The sequence below is a fragment of the Nematolebias whitei genome, chromosome 17 (genome assembly GCF_014905685.2).
Source record: "Nematolebias whitei isolate Nwh7 chromosome 17, NemWhi1, whole genome shotgun sequence".
NCBI classification, from domain to species: domain Eukaryota; kingdom Metazoa; phylum Chordata; class Actinopteri; order Cyprinodontiformes; family Rivulidae; genus Nematolebias; species Nematolebias whitei.
This window is the reverse complement of record NC_056514.1, coordinates 23,924,068-23,947,177: the sequence shown is the minus strand read 5'-3', so window position 1 is coordinate 23,947,177 and position 23,110 is coordinate 23,924,068. Positions and strand designations below refer to the sequence as shown.

Below are 23,110 nucleotides of genomic sequence, written 5' to 3'. Positions count from 1 at the left end.
GATAAAGTGTCCATATATCTGCGTTGTTGTTCAAACATTTTCCCCCCTCAGGCATTTTGTTCAACGCTTTCAGTTTAAAAACACTTTACGCCAATCGATGTCCATTATGGTTTCACAAAAATGTATAGTCTATTAATTTAAAAAGGACGCACTTGGGTTTAATGCATCTGAATGCATCTCAGGTAACGGGTGATGTTATTCCATCTTTACAGTATTGAGTCTTCACTAGGCTGGTGCCGTTCATTCAGGATTCACACTGCTAATCACACGTGCATGTCTATATTTAGCCGCTCCTTTGGGTGTTGGTCTGGCGCGTCTGAAAAACCTCCACATTCATCCTCGAGGAGTAAGATGCTTAAGTGTTTAACCCTACAACAAGCTGGGCTTTCCCTTCACCACCCACTCCCCTCAGCTCACGACTGACTGGGAATGGAGAATTTAAAAGCAGGCGTCAGATTCTTGCATTTATTGCTTTAATTCACAAACCGTGAGGAGACTGACTGCCTTTGCTATATAAAGTTAAAAGTCATGCACCTAACTGGTTCTGTTCTAATAATTGCTTTATTTTCCCTCTTAGATAAGATATTGTGAGAATTTCTCCTTTTCTATTTCCCTTCCCTAAAAATAAGCCAGCTAAATGTGATTCTGTCATCTCTTTTTAAACCTATTGATTATAAACCACTCCGTGACATGGGGATTCACCCAAAGCAAACAGGAAGCATCTGTGTGCAGCTTATATTACACCGAGCTGTTAAATGAGCTGTTTGCACACGATTGCTTGGTGTATTCCTAAAAGCAACACGATCGTCCAGTTTGTGTTAAATATAGGTTTTGTTTATTTTAATCAATAGCCATTTTGAGGAAAAGAGAATCCTCTTCACCGTGACCTTGTTAGAGGTGTATCACCTCCATCGCAAAAGGTTTTCTTGTTTCATAATGCTGTCTCATACGATGTGGAAATGTTAGCTGAGAGAGTAGAGAGGAAGGAGGCCTGTGATGCATGTGGAGACACAGCATCACGAGTGATGGGGCTGTACTGGGGGGATGGGTCCTGTAGTGCTGACTTGGCCAGGCGATGCAGAAGAGAGAGCAGATGGAGAGAAGAGGTATTGCACAAGGTCTTTATGAGTCATACACAGCTACTCTCCCTTCATTTTTCAGCTTTGGGGTCCTCTTGTCTTCGCCCTTTCCTCCTGGATATTTGCGTCTGCATTTGCTGGAAGCTGTACAGAGGAAAGGGGAGCTTTCTCATTCTCACACGACACATTGCTTCATATCACAAACATCTGTAAAGTATCCTCTGCTGTGTGGTAGAAGTCCAGATGCAAAGTGTAGAGTATTGTGACTGACATAAATAGAAAAGTCAATATTTAAAGAAATCTACTCTTAGTTTCTGTCTAAAAGAAGAAAGTGATTTTTATATTTCTCAGTCTGATAAAAAAACATTGTTTAAATAAATACTGTCTCCACACCTTTGCATTTCCCCAGCATCCTTCATCTCTCTCTCTAAGGTGAATAGTAGACATCAAAGGGAAAGCCTGCAGAGGATCATACCAATGTGGGGACTAATGGAGGTGACTTTAAAAAAGGTACATGATTAACAGAAGTTTTCGATACATTATTGAATTAAGATAAGACTTTTTAAAATGTAGGAATTAAATATCTTACTTTACATGTCTGTTGTAAGATGGGGTAGATATTTCACGAACTTTGTTTCTCCGTAACCCCCCCTCTTTTTTTCTTAGATGGTTTCTCCCACACGGTCGGTCAGGTGATACTTTCCGCTTCGCCATTTTGTGCTGCTGCGCCGGGTATTTATCTGGAGAGTCGTGACTGGCCCGTTTACACCGTTAGTTAGGCGATTAGACGGTTCTTGTTTTACCCGGTGTTGCATTCCCAGTCCGTGGCCTTCGATTAGTTCAAGTCAAGTGCGATTTTTTTTGTTGTTGAGCCATCCGTACATATTAGCTTTGTATAACTTATTTTCTTCAAGAATGTCGAGCTCAAGCCCCGAATACGCACCGTTCTTCGCAGTGATGGGTGCCTCTGCTGCCATGGTGTTCAGCGGTAATGATCGCACACTTGCATGTTTTAAAGCTTATTAGTGCATGTTATCGCTGTATGAAATTACATATTTTAATTTATGAGTGTTATGTGTTGCTTTCCTGGCGCTCGCGTTCAAGCTCGGAGCTAATTAGATGCTATCATTTCAATGCTAATTTTGAGCTAGGCTATGCATAGCCAGACAGCAGCCGTACTTTATATCTTATTACTCATTATTCATTGAGTTTAAATGTTAAATTTATCGCTAATAACCTTTTTTACTTTAGCCTCAGACAGCCGTGAGGACTAGTCAAAGCTAGTAGTTAACTAGTTTTTGGGAGCTATGAGTTAGCTTTGGCGTTAGCTCCGTTCGGCAATGCTAAATTAAACGAAATTGAAAATAAAACCTTATGCTCGCTTTATTATGGTGTCAGATCAGCGTATTATGACATTAAATCAAGGTGTAACTGCTTATGGTGGTTTTAAATTTGTATCTTTTACGATTGTGTTAACTTATCCTAAAACTGCTAGCTAGCAGCTGTTGAGCCATTTTTCCACTTTCAAAATAAGATGTAATATGTGGCTCGATTTCTATATAACAAATATTAGGTTGACAAAAAGCTAACAGTTAGCATCAGTTTACAGCTTTAGTTTACGTAGTTCGATGTAAATAGATCTAGTGGCGTGACTACTAATTTAATGCAGCTTATTTTTTGTTAAAGACCCTTAAGCAGCCATTGGAAACCTTTTATCACCTGGTTAACTTCCTTATTACTGAAAAGGGTGAGACAATGTCACATGGTGATCACATGATGAGACTTCTGACTACTGAGCCTTTGAAATGCCTATCTAGACTTTGAAACTTAAAGAATTAGCAGTAAATGTGTTTAAACAAAGCGGACTGCGGACTTTGTTTTTTATAGTTGATTATAATTGTTTTTATGGATTCTGTTCCAGTAGTTCTTCATCAATTCAAAGCGAGAGTTGCAAGTCAAGACATTTTCTTTTGCAGAAGATTCCGACATGTGACTGGTGTATGTGCTGTTCTGATGTGACATTAACTAGCTGCTAACTGAACATTTACAAAGAATTTGACACTGCTGCTCAAAGCATTTATAACTGGATTATTTATAGCTAGAGAAATTGTAAAAGTTGGTTGTATTAGTGTTTTTTGGGTAATTTCTGTCAAGAAATCTTATGTACCGTAATTAGTGCTATATATATATAAGTATTAGAATGCTTTAGTGATTTTTAAACAAGTTAAATGTGTGATCATAGAAAATGGCAGCTTAGTTGTGGTGCTTCATAATACTAGTGATGAAGTGGCAGCTGGTAGGGAGGAGCTCATGCCTATGATACAGTACAAAACAAAATTTGGATAGATGAGTCATGCACTGTGCTGCAATATCCATTAGCATGACAGGTGATGTAGCATAAAGCTGTTCAGAAACCGAGGTTGCAGCTACAAGATTTTTTTTTCTGACATTGACATGTGGCAAGAGGAAAGCTGATGTCTGGCTCAAAGCAGTTAACACTCGCAGGGTGTCACAACTAGTATTTTTTTTCATTACTGCACTGCTGCTGCAACACTTGTTAATACATGAACATGAGAACAGTTTAATCTGCATTTGGGTTAAATCTAAATAGGTCCTGATTCAAGTGTTTATCACTTTAAACTGTAGTCTTAATTTCCAATCAGTTTTGCTTTCAGTGGTCTGGTCTCTAAACCAGTTATTTCCCTCTTAGTTGCTATTGGGGTTTTAGGTTAGATTTTAAATTTTCAGTGAAGATTTAAATCTTAAAGTACTATGTATTCTGGATAATTTTCACACCTTTTGATGTTCTATAAATAGATGAACAAGTCCCCTAATTTCTGCAAGCAGCCTGGTATGCTTTCTTGTTGCACAGCTAGCATGGAGTTCGACTTCATTTGCTCCAATTTGCTCCAATTTGCTGTTTGCTGCGATCTCATTGTACAAGAAGGATCATCCACTGTTGGAGGCACCTGCTGCTCTGACATCACAAGACGTCATGAGGCATCCTATAGATCAAATATTGAACATGGATAACTCATAGAAGCTCTCTACCTAAAATGGAAGGATTAGGATTAAAATTTAGATGTTCTGCTGGGCAAAACAAACGCCTTGTAACACATTGTCTTTAATATTTAATGCACAACAGTTTGTTTCGTATCATCCACATTTGTCACACTTGTGTTTTGCAAAGACTATGAAGGTGGAAATGATGTGAGTGGGGCACAAGATTACAGTTGGGGGCTATGGTTGCTGTTAAAGTTGATGGATGGTTTAAAAAGCCCCAAAGCAATTTGTTATTTACCATTCTGTCCTTTTTAGTTGTTTGCTGTTTGGAATAAAAACGTCTTGTGATGAGAATAGTTGCTCAGTTGTTTGTGTATATATAATATATCTACTGTTCCTGCAGTGGGTATATTATGTTGGAATTTGAAATGTTCACAGAAGATCATGTGGTATAAAATGGAAAGTAAGAAAGTCTTCTACTTTTGTTGGGGTCGGTGGAAAGGGTGCCCAGTTGCACTCAGATCTCTCTCTATTGGTGGAATGATTTAACCTGCACTGATGGCATCAGTCTGGTGATTCATCACTATACCTTGAAAGAAACGTGGCAAGTGCCACATGCACGTTTGACCATCCTGTACGCCGTAGAGCCGTAGGATTCATCTCAGTGCTTACTCAGTCAGAAAAAAGAACCGGTGTGCGACATCTCTCTTGATAAATCAGCTTTCCAAGATCTCTAGATTTTTCAGATTTAATCAGCATCATTGAGGTTTTTATGGGGCCAGGAAAATTATCTATTAAAGCTTAAAATCAGCCACATAAAATAAAAATAAACCTTTGCTCTTTCTTTTATAGTATTGTCAATTATTGTTGTCATTTACACAAATGGAGTCTAGAACAAGTTGCATTTTAAAATGAACCAACTAGTGCTGTGTAGTAAAAGGATTTGAGACGATAACAGGAAGAGCAATTTCTAATGTCTTGTATCACAAATTAGAATGTATTGCCGTGCCATTATGCCGAGCTTGTATCACAAATGATATTTAGTTGCAGTATATATATATATATATATAGAATATTGAATTGTATGTGTGTGGTTTAGAAATGTGAAGTTTCAGTTTGTCAACTGGAGAAATCCCAGAGTGAAATCATGTTGGACTTTTTTTTTTTTTAAAGAAACTGAATGTGCGACAGTTGTGTTGTTGCTCCATTTCACTTCTGCTTCATTGTGCAGCTGTACCCTGTGGTTTATGGGATCAGTTTTGTTTTACTTGCATTATGTTATTTGCTCTCCAGTTTTGTTTTAACTTGTTGTCTGGTCTTTCCCTTTTAGCCTTGGGAGCAGCCTACGGCACGGCAAAGAGCGGCACAGGTATTGCTGCCATGTCTGTGATGAGGCCGGAGCTCATCATGAAGTCCATTATCCCCGTGGTCATGGCTGGTATTATAGCCATCTACGGCCTGGTAGTAGCAGTACTGATCGCCAACAACACCTCAGAAACTATCCCTCTATATAAGTGAGTTCAACTTGTGTTTTTTGTGTCTTTTCCTTTTAACTTTTAAACACATCTTCAGAGTTAATTTCACCACGTGTTTGTTCATTTAATCCCTAAGAGTCAAACGGTTCATCTGACTCTCCTAAGACATTGGTCTGCTTTCAGCAGACTCCAGAACTGCCCGTCTTATCACATCACCACATATGCTTGAAAAAAACTTTCTTGTCCCAGCTTTAGATCAGTGCATGCACAGAATGAACTTGGACAGTATTTTTTTATATCAGACTATATGTAACGTCACTCTTAGCCTTTTATGGTCTTAATGCTTAGTTTAATATATCATATTAAATATAATTGCTGTATTGTATCTACTGAATAGTACTTATTTTCTAACTTTCACATCTAGTTAAATGTGTCGTTACTCAATAAAAAAACAAATCCCAACCCTTTTGTGCTGACTGTTCTCGTCTGTGTAGGAGTTTCCTCCACCTCGGAGCTGGACTGAGCGTGGGCCTCAGTGGGCTGGCAGCAGGCTTTGCCATCGGCATCGTGGGCGACGCAGGTGTGAGGGGCACAGCTCAACAGCCGAGGCTTTTTGTGGGCATGATCCTCATCTTGATTTTTGCTGAGGTCCTGGGTCTCTACGGGCTCATTGTTGCCCTCATTCTGTCCACAAAGTAAATGCCCCGATCATCTCCACTATGAGATCGATTCTTATGTTGCTGCTGGAGAACGTGTAGGGGGAATAAAAATAAAAATCTGCCATGCAAGATGACAGAAATGAAGGTGGAGAAAAAATGATTTAAAATGGCTCCATAAACATGGTCTTTTTCTCAATAATGTGTACAGTCAACTTGTAAATGCGCAATGTAGTGATTTGTCTGTCTCGTGTGTGTGTGTGTGCGTGTGTGTTTAAAAAGGAACAAAGAAAATATATAAGATAAAGATTTTTCTTCCCTCAAGTTATTTCAGACTTTGAATCCAGCTGAGGCAGCTTGGATTCTGGTTTTAGCGCTGACCAAAGGGCCGCACAGCATTTTCTCCTCCCATGTGTACATGGTAGTTGTAAGCATATCTAAATTAATCTCCAGGATCTATTTGTAAAAACAATTGCATATGGACTCAAATTATTTTTGTTTTCCACTGATTTTATTTATAAATTGTTCAAATGCAGCAAAAGTCTAATTGTCCAGGATATTTACATATATAAATATATATACAGATGTATAAATACCTATATAGATTTATTTAATGCACTGTGGGTTAATTGTGGTTGGAATTCCTCCGGATGTGATTCTTGGTTAAATAATTAAGACTGCCTTTAGTACGTTGCTGGTGAAGTGGGAGTTTTCTGTGTAGCTATATTCTAATCAAAGTGCAAACATACTTAAAAACTTCAGTGTTTTTTCCTGTAGTGCCGCTGTTTGCATTAAAGGTGGGTGTGTGTGCGCACGTGCCCTATGTCGGGTCTCACCGGTGTAATTTTCACATTCCATCTCCACTCTTCTTCACAACCTCCCAGTTCATCTGTGGCTGTACCTCGTCTCTTCTTCATTCCAGCCATTTAAATCCTGCATGGGGTTCAGTGTTTTCTCGCTCTTGGATTATGAACTTGCAGAGCAGGTTTCAGAAGATTTAATCCAGGTCAGAATGCAACTTGAACATTAAATAAAAGTAAAATTCCCAAAGAAAACTATAAAAGATATCGTTTAGATCAAGCGGCAAGTCAAAAGTAGATGAGTGGTTACATTTTTCATAGTTTTCTGCAGATTTGATCTGAAGTTTGTTTTCTGGAAATGACACTGCTGGTGCATATGAGCAAAGCGGCCATCTTGAATCCTGTACAAGCGCTGGTATTGAAGCTATCCTGATGTATCAACGTTTTCACTATTAAAGATTTCAACTTTTGACTGACTTCTAAACGCACAAATGTGTCTTCAGTACTTCATATTTGATTCTGACGCCTTATGGAACTAGATAATTACATTTTCTGCAGACGTGCAGTGAACGACAGCTGAAAAGCCCAAAGTAGCAAAATGCTAGCTAAAATCCAAAAGAAAAAGTAAACGGCATAAAGCCAGCTAGAAGCTAAAACGTGGGTCTGCAACCTGTGGCTCTTTCAGGCTTTGACCAAAACCAAAATAAAACTGAATTTTATTTAAATTATTACCGACAATGAAAATGGCTAGTTTAAGATTTCCTGTAATTTTCAAATATGTGAAGAATAATACAAGTACAAGGTGTAAAACGTGGACTACAACATGCTAGTACTTTGTTAGCTACTTAAGTAATGCCTTTTTATTTGTATAGCGCTTTTCTAAATGCTCATGATTTGAGTAGGAGTACAGGGAATGCAAGTAAACAGAATAAACTAGAAAACAGTCATAGCTAGCATAGAATCCTTTAGGTCGACTTCCAGTCTCAGCGTGATCTTTCAAAACCACCAGAATGTTTTCGAATAAGTTGAGAAGGAATACGTTGAGTAACTTTGAGAACACTAAGAATTAAACAAACAAAAAAGTCAAAGTATTTTATTTTTTTAAATAACTGAATATCCAATAAACTTGCCTAATTTCATACGGTTTTTGCTTTAAGTAGGATACTTGATCAACAATTAAGAGAACTCATGCAGAGTTCAGTTTTAATTTTTAGAAAATTGTTTAAAAAAAAATATTTTTCTTTACATGAATCTGATCTTTTCTTTTGTATTAAAATGTAAAAATATCAATAAATGCTAATAGACATTTTGCATTTTATCACCCCCACTGGTTGGAAAAAACATCTCCAACAAACCTGTGGTCCATGGGCCACCAGTTAACCGTACACAGTTGCAGCAGGTTTTGCGACTCCGGACATCGTGATTTACAAGTGGCATAAATGGCTCTTTTTATCGAAAAGGTTGCAGACCCCTGAGCTAAAACTCTAAATGACAAAAGTAGTGGACTAGACCTCCAGTAGTATGTCGAGAACCTTGGTGGGACTTTAGCAAGTCTGAACTCCCACAATAACAAAAGTGCCTGCACTGGAAGCCTGTATCAAAAGAACACACATTATGGCATCACTGCGTGCTTTATTTTTTTCAGACACGTGGTAAATGTAACAAAAAAAAATTACAATTCACCTAAACGGAATCTGTTTCAAGGCCCTTGAGCAAAGTTTGAGAAATATTGCTGATGGCGCTGAATGTGGCGCTGTCCGGAAACGACCGTGTGAAATCTTTTCCTTCCTCTAAACTGGCGCTGAGAAGAGGATCCAAAGGTACTGAACCTGAAAGAAACGCATTAAATGCAAATTATCAAGTGTATTTTAAAGGTCAAATACACCAGGTCACTTGTTTAGCATACATTAGCTTACTTTACAGGGTGCCATTGACAAATCTGTAGTGCACATTGTCTGCATTATTGCTCTTGCAACTGATCTGCACAGAAAGCTGGTCACCACTTTGAGAGACTATATTGTAATCACACATTTTCCTAAAAATGATTAAAAAGTCTCATCCAGTCCAACTACCATTTTAACTGGCAGTGATGCCACATGTGTTCAGAGTGTGGTGTCCTCTTGAGGCTGCAGGCCGACATTACAAACACGATGCGTCTCACCTAAGAACACTGATCCGGTGAGCTCAGCCAGTTCTTCACCACCGCCCTTTGAAAATATGTTGCTGCACTCCTGTAAAACGGCAGCATCAAGTTCGAAACAAACATCCCGACTGTGTTTGGCAATATATAAATTTATTACTCACCGAGCAGTGCGGACAAACAAAGCCACTCATGTTCTCTACAATTCCCAAGATCCGAAGACCTGTTTTCTTACAGAAGGTGATTTCTCTTCTCACGTCTCCTGTTGATACAGCCTGCAGCAACCCAAAATAATATCTCGTCTCAGAATAGACATAAAGCTTTAAGTAATTAATGTATTAAAGCTAGGACAAAACAATAAAAAAACAAACAAATGAATTAAAAGGTCAACATCAGTTCACATAGATGTTAAAAGTTACAAGTTCCTATAAACGTAAAGTGAAACGTAGCGAGTCGTACCGCCTCCTCACATGTAAACTACTGTTTACCTGAGGTGTGGTGACTAAAATGGCTCCATCCACCTTGTGTTTTTTAAGGTTTTCAAGTACAGCCAGGTGCTCATCGGACGTCCCGGGTGGTGTGTCCACCAGCAGCACATCCAGCTCCCCCCAGGCAACATCTGACACAAACTGGCCAATCAAAGCTGAGGATGGAGCATTCAGACATGAGGATGCTGAGATAAATATGAGCTTAAAAATAGGATGCTAATTCAATATTGCCTCAATACCCATTGTACATTTTGAAGAGTTATTTTATACATTTGTTTAAAAAAAAAAAACAAGTGTTTTGGCCATTATTTTATATGCATGCCCCTAATTTTGCACAGAAATACCTTCAATGCCATAACAGTCAGAACAGCTGTATACAACTACAGACCCCTCCAGAAGTATTGGAACAGCGAGATAAATTCCTGTTTGTGTTGTTCACTGAAGACATTTGGGTTTAAGATCAACAGATGAGCGCAAGACGAGTTCAGAATGTCATCTTTTATTTCCTGTAGATGTGCTAAACAACTCGGGACATACCACCCTTTGTTTGAACCCACCCACTTTTCAAGTGTGCAGAACTATTGGAACATGAAACAGGTGTTTCTTGTTGACCAGGTGTTGCCTTTAATGTTGATTGTTCAAACATTAAATAGTGCTGCATGACTAGTCCACTTTTTGGCCTGTGTTTAACCCTAAATACTGGTATGTATTTCTTGTTAACGAGGATACGCCAACACGAAGACCACAGAGCTGTCTGTGGGAGAAAATCAAGCCATCCTGACGCTGAGAAAAGGAAAAATCAATCAGAGCCATTGGACAAACATTGGGCATAGATAGCATAACAATTTGGAATGTCCTGAATAAGAAAGAAACTACTGTTGTGCTGCGCAACAAACATCAGCAGAAGAAAATGACAGTAGTTGATGACAGAAGTATTGAAACATCAGTAAGTGACATCACCAACAACCTCCGCAGTGCAGGGGTGAAGGTATCACAACCCACTGTTTGAAGAAAACTCCTAGAGCCGAAATATAGAGGCCATAGCCAAAGATGCAAACCACTCATGTGTAGTAAGAATCAGAAGGCCAGATCGAAATTCGCAAAGAAGTACAGAGATGAGCCGCAAACGTCTTGGAACACAATCTTATGGATTGATGAGACCAAGATCAGTCTCGACCAAAGTGTGGAGGAAGAAAGGAACTGCTTATGATCCAAAGCTACAAGTTCATCTGTGAAGCATGGTGGAGGTAATGTCATGGCTTGGACGTGCATGGCTGCCTCTGGAACAGGCTCGTTAATATTTATTGATGATGTAACCGATGATGGTAGCAGCAGAATGCGTTCCGAAGTGTACAGAAACATTTTGCCAGTTTACGGAGAAATGCATCCAAACTAATCGGGAGGAATTTTATCATGCAGCAGGACAACGACCCAAAGCACACTGCCAACAAAACAAAAGACTTCATCAGGGGTAAAAAGTGGAAGGTTTTAGACTGCCCAAGTCAATCACCTGACTGTTGCCCAGTAGACGATGCATTTCACCTCCTGAAGAGGAGACTGAAGGGAGAACCCCTGAAACAAACAAGAACTGAAAGAAGTTGTGGTAAAATCCTGGAACAGCATCACGAATGAAGAACGCAACAGTTGGGTGATGTCGATGGGTCGCAGGCTTGAGGCAGTCAAGGATTACATCACCAAATATTAAATGTTGTTCACTGTAGGATTATTTGTTCCTTTACTTTTGCTCACCTAAGAATGCTGTGTAATACAAATGGTGATATATACCAAGTGGTTTAACACATTTACATGTAAATACCAGGAAATAAAAGTTGACACTCTGAACTCGTCTCGTGCTCATGTTTTCATCTTAAACCCAACAAAAAAGGAATATGCCTTGCTCTTCCAATACTTTTGGAGGGGACCGTACTTTAATTAACACACATACCTGTTTTCTTTGGCCCCCTCCACACCACAGCTTCATCTGGGTCTTCCATCAGGAAACCAATGGACATAAGAGCCAGACTCTTCTGTGGATCTGTGTAAACTGGTACCCAACCTGAGTCACACTGGTGCACCTCTGGCCGGCCCACACTCAGCATCTGGGGGATACTGGGCCCACAAAGGTCAACGTCCAGGATACCAACCTAATGAACACAAGAGTTGTATCAATTCGTTATAAAATGTATCTGCTTACTGTCCCCTTGAGACAAGTCAGGTTTTGGAGCTCACCTTTTTTCCTACATGCCTGAGAGCCAGGGCTAACGCTGTGGTGATGGTGCTCTTTCCCACACCTCCTTTCCCTGACAGCACCAGAACAACATGCCGAACCTGGGCCAAGTTCCCATCTCCTATAAATTAGAGAAAGAAAGGGAAATAAAAAAGGTTTACATCCACAATTTTTTGCAGTAATAGCTAATAATAAAGATTAACTATACGTTAATTTGTCTTAATTGGTAGAAACATCGCAGTTGATGCCTTAAAGTTAGCAACAACATCTCTGTACAATTAGAAACCTGTTAAAGAATATGAAATTAGTTTGGTCAACTTTTATATTAAATTCTGGGTAGTAATATTTTGGCAGGTGATTCGAGTTGAAAGTTAGTTAGCTTGAGCTAACAAACAAGTCCTCGGTAAGTTGTCACTTCCTGGTATAATATATACATCAAATGAATTAGCGATAAATGCTGCTAAAACCTTAGTGTATTTTAAATTTAACCAGTAAATTCCACATACCATTATTCTGCTCCATGTTTTGAGCTCCAGCACGCAAACGGAAATAGTACAAAACTTCCGGGATCACACGCAGTCACGCGCCAACCACAAAGCTTATTTTTCCTGTTTGTCCCGCCTTCTTTTTAAACAACCAATTGGTCTCGGGTGTGACGAATGGCGCATTCAGGTTCACATAAAACTGTAGCATTTTGAACCACTGGGCAACAAATAGTTCTAAAAACTATCGTTACGACTTTAAATACAATTTATAGCCGTTTTACTGTCTTTATATTATAATTTTTTGTAATTTTTCTGTTTTAAAAATTATGCTTTAACGTATTTTTATCAACAATATTAAAAGCCAAACGTTTAGAAAACATCTAATTAAATGTGTACAAAGTATTCACGTCAACAGAAGTTTATGACACGTCTTAGATATTTGCATTGAAGTGGCCGCAACCAAAGACATTTCCATAAACTCCTCCTCCGCTCAGTTTTAATCCAATGGGAGCTCAGTGAAGGAGTGGAGAAGTTGTGTTTACTTCTATCCTGCCTGGAAGTGGGACAGAGTGCACACATTGCAGCTGTCGCACGCACGGACACCAAGGCAAATGAGGCACTGCAAGACAGTGTACAGGAAGACCAGAGTAAGGTAAGAGCATAACCTCATTTCTGTTTTAATAGACATTTCTGCTGGTTTTAGGATGAAGCACCATTCAGGAAACTAGTGGGACATATATGAAACTTCAGCTGCCAGTTCATGATGATGATGTGAAGCTGTGGAGGTCAAGATACCCAAACATGAGAGCTGAAAGTTTGATTTTATATCTGGAAATGAATGCTGTTCAGTGGTGATTAAATTGCTATCAAATCCATCAACACACTGACTCACCAATCCTGACTCAGACCTCCAGATGATGCACATGGAGGATGTAGGGTAAGGCTCAATTAAAAGGAGACTTGCTCTAGACTGGCTAATCTAAACTAATGGCAGTCATCCGCTGCACCTGCTTGGAAAGCAGCAACCAGCTGCTGCGTTCAGGGGCTGGCATTAACAGAGCCATGCCATCAGGTCCAGGTATAAAAGTGTCAAACTATGAATTGTATACCTGTAACGGTGCAACCTGAAAGAGGAGCGTGGTTTGTGTCAGGGAGTTTATTGTGATGGATTGCATTTCAAAAATCTGAACATCAACTGGGGGAATCGGTTGCAACGATTAGTGTCCGTGAAGATGGTAAACAGCTCAAAACTGGGATTTGATTTCACAAAACCACATTATTCATCTCTTTCTAATCAGTAAATCAGCTGTCACGTGGTTTTCAGATAAAAAAAGACTGAAATGATGTTGCTGAGTTCCAAAAGTGCAGCAGCTGTATGGCTGTTTCTTGTTCAGTCTACTTAAATGTGACAAGTCATCACAGTTTGTGTGTGTCTGTTACTGAACCATTGCATGAACGACTGGACAAGTTATAATGAAACTTTCAGGAAATAATCCTTAGATGATCATTTACAACTGTTCAACTTTTGGAGCCAGTCCATATTAAGGCGACAGCCAGAGCACACTGAAAACACAAGAGTTGGTACATTTCAGCCAATTTTACAGGAATTGTGTTAAAATTAAGATGTGGATGTAGCTGTGAGTCCTTCACACACACACTCCAAGTCCTACTCTTTGCATAAAACTTGGATTCAAACTGTCTTTTTGTCTGTTAGCAAAATATCTCACGCATGACTGGATGGATTCTAATAAAACGTTTAGAAAATGGTTATTGCATGTGCATCTACATTCCTTCAACATTTGGAGCCAGTTCATTTAAAAATGGCTGCCACAACTAACCAACCTTAGCCACCACAAACTTAGCTCTAAATCAGCCATTTTTACAGATATTGAGCTCAGATTTGACGTGGTAGTAGCTGAGAGTCATTCACAACACATTCTTGAAGCATGACATCTTGCAATATCAGGCAAGCTTGTGTATAACATTATTGTCAAGGTTTGACCAAAAACTCCATAAATTCTTAACTTAGATCTTAGTTTAAAACTTTGGCATGAGGGCGATCTGCATTCTGTGTATTCTGTCTCACATTTTGAGCCAAGAAAACTTGCTGAGTAAACCTAGCCTACAAACATGCTGCTACAGAGGATTTAAAGCTTCAGTGCATGCAAAGATGTGCCAACGGTGACATATGGAGACAGATAGAAATAGGAGATCCAGGACACACAACTTATTCTGCACTGACTCATGACGGGGCTTTTAAAGTGACTGCAGGGGGTTGGCAGAAATGGTAAGTTTAAAGTTATCAGGTTGTGAGTGACCTGTCTTGTGAGACATTTTAAGGGAAAAATCCCAACATTATGAGGAAGTTTGCAACCTCTTAGTTCTGCACAAGAATTACACCGTAAAGCCCTCAGATTCCAAAAGCTGCCTTTCTAAACGCTTTAATTTCATTCATTTAATTTTTTATATAACTTGAAATGATGTCCTAGAAATCCATGAATAAATAAGATGAGCGCTTGGAGATCACCACTGACCTTTAGGTCATAAATCAAGAAGGGCACGGCCTTCGGCTCATTTGCCAGCTGCTCACCGGGTCTTGTGCTGGCTGTCCGCAGAGCTGCCATGCTGAGACGAGGCAGAAGCAGCAGAGCTCGACATTTGGCCTGGAGTGACACTCGGCAGGAGACAGATGTCATGGCTGACAGCGACGAGCAGGAGAGCCAAACAGCCATACAGGTGAGAAAAGACATGAAAGTAGAAATACTGGAGTGGAAAACACTAAGATTTAACCCTCCTGCTGCCCTGGGATCAAAATGTCCCACAAGGCCTTGTGGGCCATGTTGACCCAAGAGCAGCAGGAGGGTTAAGTAAAGATCAGAAAAATAACGTTGAAAAATAATAAATTCTGTGAAAGTTGAATGACTTTGCTGAAGCTTGCTGAAGAAGCTGAAACCGAGTTAAAGCTAAAAGCAGCAGAACACTAGGTCAAGTAGGTTTAATTATCATTCACATCACATGTGCTACATGAGGTGGAATGAAATTGGGTACACGGGGTCCCAGTTACATCCAACAATAGCAAAAATATAAATTGTAAAAATAAACATTAATAAGGATCTAAGATATAAACTAAGAATACTCTAAACACTAATAGTGCAAAACAACATGCCAAATAACACGAGTCTGTGTGAGTAGATAAGTACGAAAGAATACAGCAGCATGAAATAATCAGCAGCATGAGATCAGCAGCACGTATCAACAATCAAAGTGGCATTACAGTGATTTTTTTTTCACAGTGATTATTCTGGTTAGAGATTCATGAGTCTAACAGCCTCAGGGTAGAAGCTGTTCCTCAGTCTAGTGGTTCTACACTTAATGCTCCTCAACCTTCTGCCTGAGGGGAGTGGGGCAAAAAGTGTGTGTGCTGGGTGAGTGGGGTCCTTCATGATGCAGGTGTCCCGCTTCCTGCATCTGGAGGTGTAGATGTCTGCGATGCTGGGAAGGCTGACTCCAACAGACTTCTGTGCAGCCTTCACCACTTTCTGCAAAGCTTTTCTTTCTTTTAGGTAAAAGTAGCTAAAAGCTAAATTTAGCAGAACATTAGCTGAAAAAGAAAAGTAGCATAACAGTGACTAAATGAGAAAATGCTAAATGCTCAAGCAAAAGTTAGTTAAAATCTAAAAGTAGCATAAGAAGAAAAAATAGAGCAAGTATGCTGACCTAAAGAGAACAATGTGTTCGAAGGAGTTAAAGAGATCTTCATGTTTTTACGTTTGTACATAAAAGTAAATATTTAAAAAAGTAAACAAGTTACAAAAATCAAAGGTTACCCATCTCCTGAATGAGCTGAACATTTTGATATTTGAATGAAAATATCACAGTGTGCAAAGATACTCAGATTGAAAATACATACAAAATAAATAAATAAAAACAGGTAAACAATAGTGTAAATGCTGAATCAGCATTATCTGTGAGGTGAGCATTCCTTGATAATTTTTGGACTGTATGATATTATTTTTTTTTATTTTTTTTTATGAGAACTGGTGAGATAATATAAAAAATACCTGCATTAGTTTTCCACGAGCGCTAATCTGTCTGAAATAAATGTTCGATGTGCTTCAAAGGCAGCAGAAGTTGTTTGGTGTCTTTAAGAGGTTTCTAATTTTACTCCGTGGCACACATGACTCCTCGTGGTAACAAAACACACAAACACCAAAGTTCATGCTCAATAATCCAGGTTCAAATCCAAAAAAGTTCAGTCAGATCATCTGGACATTTTTTTTTTTGGCTGACAATATTCATCCGTCATCCAAAGGACTTATTCAGTCCTGGGAGCCACAAACAAACTGGAGTCCCACAAGTACAAACTCCCATAGTGGAAAAAAAAAACTATCTTATCACCAGCAAACTGTTTTTTTTAATTTTTTTATTCTACTATGGGAGTTGATGGGCAGCACGGTGGCGCAACTGGTAGAACTGCTGCCTCTCAGCGAGCAGGTCCCTGGTTCAAACCCCGGTCCAGGGCCCTTCTGGGTGGAGTTTGCATGTTCTCTCCGTGCATGCGTGGGTTTTCTCCGGGTGCTCCGGTTTCCTCCCACAGACCAAAAACATGCATGTTAGACTGATTGGTAACTCTAAATTGTCCCTAGGTGTGAGTGAGAGAGTGAATGGTTGTTTGTCTCGTGTGTCTCTATGTGACCCTGTGATGGACTTGCGACTGTCCAGGGTGTACCCCGCCCCTCGCACAGTGATTGCTGGACATGGGCACCGGCGACCCCCGTGACCCAAAATGGAATAAGCGGGTAAAGATAATGGATGGATGGATGGGAGTTGATGCTTGTTGGACTCCAGTTTGTTGTGGCTTCTCGGACTGAAGAAGTCCTTTGGATGAAGGATGAAACGTCTCGGCAATTTTAAAAAAAAAAAAAAAGGAAAAGAATAAAAAGCAACTGTCCAGATGACCTGACTGAACATTGTTGGAAAACGCACAAACCTTTTGGGGAAATGAGAATCTTTTGGGGGAGTTGATGTAAAAAAAAAAATAAAATAAAAAAAATTTAAAACACAAAGTCCTCCCAGCTGATCCCTCTCTTACCAAGCTTCTGTTTTGTGCTGATTTAAAAAACCAGATCAGTGATTTGGATTCAGAAGTGGATTACTCGGACAGACCGGCGAGCGTCTCAGAGGTGGTGCCTCTGCCCAGCTCGCCACCAGTGACAGGGGAGTCCTTCTGCCTCTGTGAGCCGCAGGACGAGGCCGGCCAAGGTTTCGGGGTTCCCAGCGACTGTGTGTGTGGGGAGGAGGACCAGGGTGAGGGCGAGACGCACGCAGCTGCAAACAACGTGAAAACACAATGAAAAGATTTTGAACACACAAATGACAAAGGAAGATGTGTTTGGTGTTATGAAACAAAATAATACATCGACGGTGAAGTCATCTGTGATTTTATTAAGAATTCATGCTCCTCTGCAGTTATTTAACCTCAGCACAATGTAAAAGTGAGATATTGTTGAATGTTGAAGCAAACCCACATATTCATTGCTTTTGCAATCTGTCATCACATGGCACAATATATATGAATTATTTTAACCGTAATGTTGCACATGTTGTTATTGCAATTTTTTTTTTTTTTTCATATTGTGCAGCTCTACTGGAGCATTGTTGACATTAAATTAGTTTATCTTGTCCAAAAATATGTGACCAGTGGTGACAAAATGAGTCAAAATGAGCTCAGTCTGCAGCGCAAAAAACATCTAAATGTTCATTTGTGCTGTAATTGAGATTTGATGACAAATAAGAGACACTATTTAGCAATCTCTGTAATTAAAACAACATAATCTTCCTGATCTACCTTTTACATTAAAGACTTCTAACAAGTATGTCTTCAGAAATAATCTTTTTAATTCCTATCGTTTAAATTTCCTTTGAAACTGACCTTTTTTTTTTTTTCTCTGCTGGCTGCCGTAGCGCCAGGAAATCCCTTTGTATAATGTGAGAAGCTGGGGAATTCCCCTTTTTAAATATTTGGCTGATAACATGTTTTCAAACCGGTGCTGTCGTAAGCAAAATAATTTAGTAGTCAGGTGATAAAATAGCTACATTTCAACAAACTGCATATCATTTGCAAGTTTTTGGGATAGATCATTTGAAAATAATAATAACTCAATATATAAAAATAAAATCCTAATCATGACAGCATGGGTCGGAAATGGTTCCTTTTTTTTGTTTATGTCGTAGGTCGGGTCAGAAACCTTTATGATCAAAAGAGCTTTTTATGCCCCTTTGTTCACTAAATTAAGTGTTGGACACCACAACAATCTGGTCCAACTGTGATCATCAACTGGTGGCCCATGGGCCACTTCAAGTTTGTTAGAGGGGCCTTTTCTGCCCAGTAGGGTGACTTTATACAACTAAAAACATTTTTAACATTTGATGTTTGTACATTCTAAGACAAAAGAATAGATCGGATTGTTGTACATGAAGAAAAGAAAAAATATAGCTTTTAACAGTTTTGTAAAATTTTAAACCATGAACTATGCCGGCAAATGATTTTATTTCTTATTGTGGAAAAATTCAGTATCCTACTTTGAAGAGAAAAAAGCATAAAGTGAGTGAGCTTTACTCTTTGTGTTGTTCTGCTATTCACTAGGGGTTGCACGACTGCATATTTTTTAAAGTCATGATAACAACACGATGAGAGTCGAGTCGACTAGTCGCTGTGACGTCATAGGAACTCAAGACGCTGTATCATATTCACACAAAAAAAGAACGCCATTTATTATTTACAACCAAAAACAAAGAAGCAAAACATCAAGAGTGTATATTTATGCTACTACCCGCGAGATGTCCTAGAATCGTCTAGTTGACTCAACCCCTACTATTCACATACTTACAGGAAAAAGTGACAGGAAGACTTAAAATTACCGTTTTTTATTTTAGTATAACAACCAATAAAATTCAGATTATGTTAGTTTTGGTCAAATCTTGAAAGTGCCGCTGTAGATGGACCAAAGGGCCACTTGTGGCTCCAGAGCCGTAGATTGCAGACCCTTGTTGTAGGGAAGCAGAAATATTTGGTTAAATCCCAACGTAGAACTGTACAATTTACCATTTCCAGTATCTTTATTGGCAATATCAGCATCTTACCATTTTCTAACTGATACTGAACACAGGGCAGTTTATTTATTTGTACAATAATAATGTAAATAAAATGATAATGGTTTCTGTTCAGCTGCAGGAGCAACCAGGTTCTGCTGTTGGTCAAGTGTAAAAATCACAACACTTCCTGTGCGGCGTGTTTTCTCAGGGTTTCACTGGGTGTGGGATGAGGGCTGTAAGTCATCCGGAGCTTACCTCAGCTGTGACAGCAGGAAGGTGAGCTTTCACTCGGACTACAGCTGCGGCACGGCGGCCATCCGCGGCACCAAGGAGCTGTCAGATGGTCAGCACTACTGGGAGGTGAAGATGACCTCTCCGGTCTATGGAACGGACATGGTTGGTGTCCGGCTCTGAAAAAAATGTAGAATTAGTCTGATCGTGTCCAGTCTGAATATACTCTGTAATTTTGTTTGTTTTTGGGCTTGGATGTGTGTAGATGGTGGGGATTGGAACCTCTGAGGTGAACCTGGAGATGTTCAAATACAGCTTTGGCAGTCTGCTCGGTCACGATGAAGACAGTTGGGGCCTTTCCTACACGGGTAGGAATTTATGTGTGGAACTAGCTAGAATTTTATTTTACCATTTATAGTAAGCAATTGAAGCAAATAAGCTGTTTTTGTTTGCTTAAAGGTCTGCTCCAACACAAAGGAGACAAAGTGAAGTTCTCTTCTCGGTTCAGTCAGGGCTCAATCATAGGAGTGCACCTGGACACGTGGCACGGCACCCTGACTTTCTACAAGAATCGGCACTGCATAGGTGTGTTTTTGACACTTGTCTCCATATGTTTCAAGGTTGCAGCATATAGGTGTAGCTTTCTGGGAAAAGAAAATCAACTTTTATTTATATGGACATAATAAAACTAATCTAGTTTTTATTAGATTATATATTTTTTTAATTTAACTTCAAGTGTACAAAAGTTGGCATTCCAGCACATTCACCTCAAGGTCAGAATGTGCAATATTTGATTTGGCAAAAAAAAAAAAAAGAGCCGCAGGGGTTTTAAAATCTATTACAAAAGGGCCAAAATTAGAGTCTGATTAGTTTTATTTGACATTCTGTGTCACTATTTCTGCATCAAAATCAAAAAATTACTGAAAAATTCCTACTAATTTTTCTTGGCTTCAAAGTTGGCCACCTGTCACACCAAGTCTGAAGTAAATAAAGTATGCTCAGTTTTTAAATAAAATGAGAAGTGATAAAAATAATTACGTTTAAAATAACCTCTTTGGGGCCACATTTGGCCCTTGGGTTTGAGCGCTATAGGCTTTGTTTAGCAGGTTGAAAGTTGAAGTTCATGAGAAGACAGTTTGAAAAACATCAGCAAAGTATGGATTGTTGAAAAAGGTTGCCAGTTAAAAGCCTCGTTTCTCTAAAGACATGGCAGCATGACTTGGTCTGAATGAACCACAAGACTCCTGGAATAATTGGACAGATGAGAACAAAGTGGAGAGCTTACCCATAATGCACAGGGCTGTGTTAGGTGAAAATCAGACCCATCATATCTGTACAACCCCCTCGTGCCAACAACCAAGCATGGTGGGGGAGGGATGATGGTTTGGGCTTGTGTTGCAGCATCAGTTAGTCAGTCAGCCATGAGCTCCTCTGTAGACCAAAATGTTTTAGAGCAGGGATATTCAACTGGTGGCCTGTGGGCCACTTCCAGCCCGCAGGTGACTTCAATCTGGCCCACAAATGACTTCATAAAATTGTAATTTTTTTAAATTAAAAAAAAAAAAAATTGGGGGGGGAGGGGCTTTTGTTTATTGTATTTATAGAATAGAATAGAAACAGCCTTTATTGTCCCACTGACCCACTGATGGGAAATTCAAGTGTAACAGCAGCAACAGATAAAAAGATTCACACAAAAGTTCCTAAATGTTAAACACAATATATAAAGAAGTAACATAAACAATATTAATAATAATGTTCAGTATGTGTTGGAACATTGATAAGGACAGACTATTTACAGTACAGTATTATAGGCAGAGTGTGTGTTTGAGCAGAGGTCAGCATGTATTTAATCCTTGAGTTTGTTGGGAGCAGTGATGGTTGGAGTGCATTCAGGATGAAGTAATCAGTCACTGAACGAGCAGCGATTCAGTGCAACAAAACAAACACATTCAAAAGTTAACGGATCATTGAAATACTTGGTTTATTTACACTTTAATTGCTGGATGTCTGGCCCCTGAGCTGCTGGCTTTCAGAAACTGTGTCCCCCCTGAGCAGTTGTGTTGAATAGCCCTGTGCTAGAGTCACATGTGAGGCCATCGGTCTGCCAGCTGAAGTTTGGACCAAACAGGGTCATGAAACAGGACAATGATCCAAACACAGCAGCAAATCTACAAAAGAATGGCTCCAAATAAAATAATCGATGTGTTGTAATGGTCCAGTCAAAGTCCAGACCTCAACCTGATTGAAAAACTCTAATGGGATCCTGACAGAGCTGAGCAGACACAAATGTCTTATCAATGAACTAAAGCAATGATGTAAAGAAGAGTGGGCCAAAATTCATCTACAACCATGGGAGAGACTAACATTCGAGTGTCACTGCTGCCAAATGAGGTTCTATAAACTGTTGAACCATGGGGTTTCTTTGGTTTTTCACACAGTTTTGATTTAATAAACAAAGCCATGGTGGGGTTTGTTGTGTATTTTTGCACATTTGCGGCTGGATTAAAATATTTTCAGAACCTGGTAAAGACCAGATAATTTTCCTCATGCTCCGACAAGTACAACCTTACAAGTGATGGTGTATTTGTCTGTTTCCTGTCTGTACGCCTGGTTCTCTGATGTAAACTCTGGATCCTTCCGCCTCCGTCAGGTGTCGCTGCCACCAGGCTGCAGAACAAGAAGTTCTACCCCATGGTGTGCTCCACCGCAGCGAAGAGCAGCATGAAGGTGATCCGTGCCTGCTACACACCCACCTCCCTGCAGTACCTTTGCTGTGCTCGGCTGCGCCAAACGTTGCCCCACTGTCCAGATGTAGTTACCGCCCTGCAGCTGCCCCCGGGCCTGCGCCTCCTCCTCCACAACCATCTGGGCTGGATCTTCACCCTCAGCAGCGGCTCCGACTCTTCAGAGGAGGAGGCGTATTTCTCCGACTCCTGCCAGCAGGATGTCGACGAGCAGACCGGCGTGCCTTCCAGCCCCGTCTCCACCCTGAGTGCCTGCACCTCCCTCAGCCCCGACACCGCCCCGTACGACCGCCCCTGCCCCACGTCTCATCAGACTCACTCTGCGGCTTGCCACTGTCCTCCAACTCCGCCGAGCAGCGACTACGACAGCTGCTGCTCCGAGCCCGAGGACTATCAGTGCAAGAGATGTCGCTGGACATGACGAGGTGGTTCCAGGTCCGGTCCAAAGCTTTTCTACCACCGCCATCCATGTTCACTCCGAGCAGTCGCGACGATTAGTCGCTTCAAAATGTATCGTTTCTTCTCTTTTATGTAAAATACTTGAACTGGGATGCAGGAGTGGGAATTTAATGCGTCAGGGCTGTTTTATTTTGCTTAGATTTTTGTTTGTATGTCTGTGAGCAGATTACAAATTGATGACAAACACAAAAAAGCAAAAACTTTTTGTTTCTCATGTGTAGCCTTCAA

The 23,110-nt window shown here is 40.0% G+C and overlaps 3 protein-coding genes across 4 annotated transcripts; 2 read left to right on the top strand and 1 right to left on the bottom strand.

Annotated features, from left to right (window-relative positions):
- The first annotated feature begins 1,801 nt into the window (after positions 1 to 1,801).
- On the top strand, positions 1,802 to 7,490 carry atp6v0cb (ATPase H+ transporting V0 subunit cb). The gene is made up of 3 exons (XM_037690843.1): positions 1,802 to 2,067; positions 5,413 to 5,596; positions 6,052 to 7,490. Exons 1-3 carry the CDS (start codon positions 1,995 to 1,997, stop codon positions 6,254 to 6,256), a joined length of 462 nt encoding a protein of 153 aa, XP_037546771.1. The 5' UTR covers positions 1,802 to 1,994; the 3' UTR covers positions 6,257 to 7,490.
- A 1,152-nt stretch (positions 7,491 to 8,642) lies between these two features.
- On the bottom strand, positions 8,643 to 12,425 carry nubp2 (nucleotide binding protein 2 (MinD homolog, E. coli)). 2 transcript variants are annotated; one of them, XM_037690841.1, is made up of 7 exons: positions 12,375 to 12,425; positions 11,871 to 11,989; positions 11,587 to 11,785; positions 9,642 to 9,796; positions 9,318 to 9,428; positions 9,175 to 9,244; positions 8,643 to 8,842 (listed from the first exon to the last, which is right to left on the bottom strand). In XM_037690841.1, the coding sequence occupies exons 1-7, from the start codon at positions 12,388 to 12,390 to the stop codon at positions 8,697 to 8,699; spliced, it is 816 nt and encodes a 271-aa protein (XP_037546769.1). In that variant the 5' UTR covers positions 12,391 to 12,425; the 3' UTR covers positions 8,643 to 8,696. The 2 variants fall into 2 exon arrangements, with proteins under 2 accessions (XP_037546769.1, XP_037546770.1); XM_037690842.1 differs by lacking the exon at positions 12,375 to 12,425 and having other exon boundaries at positions 11,587 to 11,787; positions 11,872 to 11,936.
- A 489-nt stretch (positions 12,426 to 12,914) lies between these two features.
- spsb3b (splA/ryanodine receptor domain and SOCS box containing 3b) lies at positions 12,915 to 22,900 on the top strand. The gene is made up of 7 exons (XM_037690840.1): positions 12,915 to 13,005; positions 14,969 to 15,089; positions 17,480 to 17,660; positions 19,657 to 19,844; positions 19,945 to 20,047; positions 20,139 to 20,264; positions 22,330 to 22,900. The coding sequence occupies exons 1-7, from the start codon at positions 12,965 to 12,967 to the stop codon at positions 22,842 to 22,844; spliced, it is 1,275 nt and encodes a 424-aa protein (XP_037546768.1). The 5' UTR covers positions 12,915 to 12,964; the 3' UTR covers positions 22,845 to 22,900.
- The last annotated feature ends 210 nt before the right edge of the window (positions 22,901 to 23,110 follow it).